This window comes from Gopherus evgoodei, chromosome 21 (assembly GCF_007399415.2).
Source record: "Gopherus evgoodei ecotype Sinaloan lineage chromosome 21, rGopEvg1_v1.p, whole genome shotgun sequence".
Taxonomy (NCBI): Eukaryota; Metazoa; Chordata; order Testudines; family Testudinidae; genus Gopherus; species Gopherus evgoodei.
In genome coordinates, this window is record NC_044342.1 from 2,382,364 (window position 1) to 2,386,820 (window position 4,457).

Consider the following 4,457-nt stretch of genomic DNA (forward strand, 5'->3'; position numbering starts at 1 on the left):
CAAAGAAAGAAATCAACCCACCAAAAATTAAAAAAACAGAGATAAAGACAAAAAACAAACAGGTATTGAACTGATACTGCAATCCAATTTTTACTCCAAAAAAGAAAAGCCAGACACTCCCTGAGGTCCACTAAGGACTTTGATATGGCTAATGATTTTATGAAGAAGGTGCTAACATAGCATAGTGATGGGTGGCAGTACACAGTACTGTGATAGATAGATACACAAGCAAACAGATAATGATATTATTTACATTGGTATGCATTTACATTAAATCCATTGACTTGAGTCATGTTTTCATTTTTGCCACTCCAAATTCCCCTTTTCGCACAAAGAGATGACAAACCATGATCTCATGGAGTCAATTATATCATCATTTGATTATATTTATAAGGAAACGTAGAAGGAAGTTAAAATCAAAACAGAAAGATGGACTCCATCCAATCAGTTTCCTCAGGGCAACTTTGATCTCCTTGTTCCTCATGCTGTAGATAATTGGATTCAGCATTGGAGGTACCATGGAATAGAAAACATCCACCACGAGATCCAGATGTGATATGGGCCTGGAGTGGGGTTTCAGGTAGGCAATCATGCCAGTGGAAACATACAAAGAGACAACAGTGATGTGAGGCAGGCAGGTGGAGAAGGCTTTATGCAGGCCTTGCTCAGTGGGGATTCTTAGCACTGATCTGAAGATCTGAACATATGACACAATTATTAAAACAAAACAGCTTAAAGCTAAGCATGCACTGAAGACAATAACCGCAATTTCACTGAGGTCTGAGTCAGAGCAAGCAAGCTTGAGTAGCTGGGGAATGGCACAGAAAAACTGATCCACCACATTTCCTCCACATAAGGATAATGCAAATGTGTTTCCAGTGTGCAGGGCAGAGTAAAGAATACCACTGATCCAGGCACTGGCTGCCATTTGGACACAAGCTCTCCTGTTCATCACTCTCTCATAGTGCAGTGGTTGGCAGATGGCGACATATCGATCATATGCCATGGCAGTCAGGATGCTGAGATCAGCTGAACCAAAGAACATGAAGAGAAAGATTTGGGAGACACATCCAGAATAAGAAATCACCCTGATGTTCATAAGGGAATTAACCATGGATTTGGGGATGGTGACAGAGATGGAGCCAAGGTCTAGGATGGCCAGATTCACCAGGAAGAAGTACAAGGGAGTGTGAAGATAGTGGTTGAGGGCTATGGCTGTGATGATAAGAAGATTCCTCATCAGGCCTGCCAGATAAATCATTAGAAACACCACAAAGTGCAAAATCTTCAGCTCCCGAATGTCAGAGAAACCCAGGAGAAGGAACTCGGTCATGGTGGTTCGGTTGGACATTTTCTTCTTCAGCACTTTGTGTGATGGCTGTGGAGGGAAGAAGATGGTCCACACTCAGGATTCGATTGTCAGAGAGAATGGCCTTGATTCCCTTCTGAGTAATTGTCCCATGATCTCACTGCTGATGATCAGAGCACTAGAGAGAGAAGGTCAGTGAGGTAATAGCTGTTATTGTATCAGCTTCCATGAGTGAGAGAGACAAACTTTCGAGCCTCACATACTACCTCACCAACCTTGTCTATTTAATATTCTGGGACCAACATGGCTACAAGTACTGCATACAATCAGGTGTGTTAACACACTGGTGTCAATTAGCATAACTCCCATAAAATCTATGGGGCTACATCAGTTTGCACCATCTGAGGATCTGGCTCAAGATGTCACTTGAACAAATGCATTAAAGACTGGAACAAATTGCAAAAAAAATCCACAGATTGAGCAAATATGGCCCCTCAACTCTGTCAAACAACAGAGGAAAAACTTTGGCATGAAACTAAAGTACTAGAACCCCAAGACAGCCCAATTCCCACTTTCTAGGGAAATATGGCACACTCGCTGAGCATCCTAAGTGCTAGCTTGTCTGTAACAATTCCTCTCAAACCTCTGTTTATAGATGACCTGCCACTTGGTTACAAATTTCTTAATGGCACCAATCCCAGCAGCACTCCCATCTCGGAGTAAAGATGGGCTGGTAGCATTGCATAGTTATTGCTAGGTTGTGTCGTTTCCCTCTGTGACTTTATATCTGGTATGTGCGGGTCAGAGGCAGTCAGGAGACTTGGCTTTTGTTCTTGTCTCTGCAAGTGACCTGCTCTATGACCTTGGGACGGTCACTTCCTCTCCCCATGTCTCCGTTTCCTCTCCCTCCCTTTCTCTGACTTTTCTTTTATGAGCTCTGTGGGGGTGGGATGTGTTTTATCATGTATCTGCACTGTGAACCCATTTACAGACTCTGTGCTCAGCTGGTAGCAGTGTTGCACATGGGATATGTTGATAGACCAGGAGGTTTGGATTCCTGTACCATTGACCTCCTGGTGGTCCATCTACACAGGAGAGGAGAACACCTTCCCAGCTCCAGTAGATGGACATGGGTTAGCTCTGCTCAAGTTACTGCACAAAACATACCCATGTAGCCAGAGGTAGCCTTGGCACCAGATCAGGCTCCATCCAACTGCAAACCCATGCTGCTAAGGCAGGTTCATATGGAGGTGACTAGACTGAGCCGCTCCCTGTGCTGGCCCCATCTGCTCCGCTATGAGCTAGTGAAGTCTGCCTACCTGAGTTTGGAAGCATGCCCCCAGCTGTGGTGTAGATATGCCCTTAGTGTCCTTTGGCAAAGTCCAGATAGACAGCCTGCCACTGCTTGATTCAACCCAGACTCTGAGTTTCAAGGTTCAAGCATGTCTGTTAGGTACAGCCCATATTCCCTGGATATCAGCTCTGCTGTTTATTCAGTTCTGTCATCCTGCAGTTATGTCTTTGAAAAAAAAATGGATATAACAGAATGACACCTTTGAAAATTATGGTATCACTGGACAACATTAGTACTTCCCACCCTTGTCAATAATATTCTGATTTAACTCTTTTTAAAGAAAATTTGTGTTTTCAGTTAAACAATTTTTTATGTAAGGTCTCATCTATCTATCTATCTATCTATCTATCTATTCAAAAGCTGATTTTTTTCTTGAGGGGTGAGATTTTGGTTGGAATTTTTCAGATTTCAGCAGAGAATGATTGGTTTCCTGTTGCAGAAATTCCAAAGTCTGGAAATTTGGGGGACTTCTGTGAAAAGACTGTATTTTCTAATGAAGAAAAAAAGACAATAGCAAACTTACTGTGTTGGTTTTTGGATAGATTTTCCCAACTTTCAAAGCATTTGATCCTGCAGTGCTAGAAATTAATGACCACTGTTGATATATCTCTCTCAGAAACCCATCATTGCATTATCCAGCACTGATTTTCATATTCTGTCACTGGATTTCTGAGTTACTGAGTCTCCCTGCAGTTCCAAGTAGACAGGGATCCATGCCACAGATGAGCGCTTCCTGCTCCACTCCTGGGGCAGGCTTGGCTGAGAGATGAAGAATTAAATAGGATCAGGGACTGAAAGTCCCTCCCAGCTGTACAGCTTGACATGGCTACAGCCCAGGAAGTCCCTGCTCTGGGGCTAAATAGTCGAATGATGTCTCCAGAGTTGTGAGCCCAGCAATGATCTCACCTCTGAACAAACCACCCTGACAATATACTCTAACTGACCCCACATAGGGAGAACTCAACCCAGCCTGGATCTTACACAATGGCAACATCTCTGGAAGGACCCTTGGCCAAAAACAAGGCAAGGTTGAAGCCCAAAGAGTGTCCCAAGATATTTGCCAAATCAAATATATATTTATAGCACAGACAGTTGACCTACAATAGCTTAGAGCACCAGAAGCTCCGCTGGCCTGGAATAGTCTCTTCTTTTATTCATGCCACATAATTACTTTTGGGGGCACAGAGTTTTTTTGCTCCTGCATTGGATCAGCAGCTCTTGGAATGCAGCCGCCAGAGGAACTCACAGCCTAGGCTGCCCTGGCTGCTTGAAATTGATCACTAAGAGGTAGCCAGAGACAAACTCTAATAAAGAACGATCATTTCCTGAGCTGGTATAAATTAATACAGTTCCACTGATTTCAGAGCAGCTAGGGCTAATTATGCCGAATGATGGCCTGGCCCTTTGATTTCAATTGTGCTATGGCTGATTTATATCAGCTGAGGATTTGGCCTGTCAGAGTTTAGTTTGTTTAGTTGGGATCAGGGGTGTCTTTTGAAAGACCATTTTGTGTGTGGAGGGGGTGGTAGGGTGAGGTTGGAGACTGAAATTCCAACAGTTTCTCCTGAGGACCACCACCCTCTCCTCTCCTTCTATGGCATGTCTATGGCTCATCATCAATCCTGGAGGTGGCCACAGAATGGGAGCTGTTGGATGGTCCTCAGTGTGCCATGTCCCTGTGTAGGTGATGGAGCTACATCACAGAGATGGCCAACAGGAGATGCACCACACATGTCCAGGAATGGGCTAAACAGCCTATAGCCCTGGGTAGAGAGGAGTCTGATTACAACTCTG

The 4,457-nt window shown here is 44.0% G+C and overlaps 1 protein-coding gene across 1 annotated transcript; it reads right to left on the minus strand.

Annotated features, from left to right (window-relative positions):
• Positions 1 to 373: 373 nt before the first annotated feature.
• LOC115638410 (olfactory receptor 14A16-like) lies at positions 374 to 1,351 on the minus strand. Its single transcript, XM_030539995.1, has one exon. The coding sequence runs from the start codon at positions 1,349 to 1,351 to the stop codon at positions 374 to 376; it is 978 nt and encodes a 325-aa protein (XP_030395855.1).
• Between the last annotated feature and the right edge of the window lie 3,106 nt (positions 1,352 to 4,457).

What these genes read in the sequence shown, in the direction of transcription:
- LOC115638410 (XM_030539995.1), bottom strand. Translation starts at nt 1,351, where the DNA reads ATGTCCAACCGAACCACCATGACCGAGTTCCTTCTCCTGGGTTTCTCT.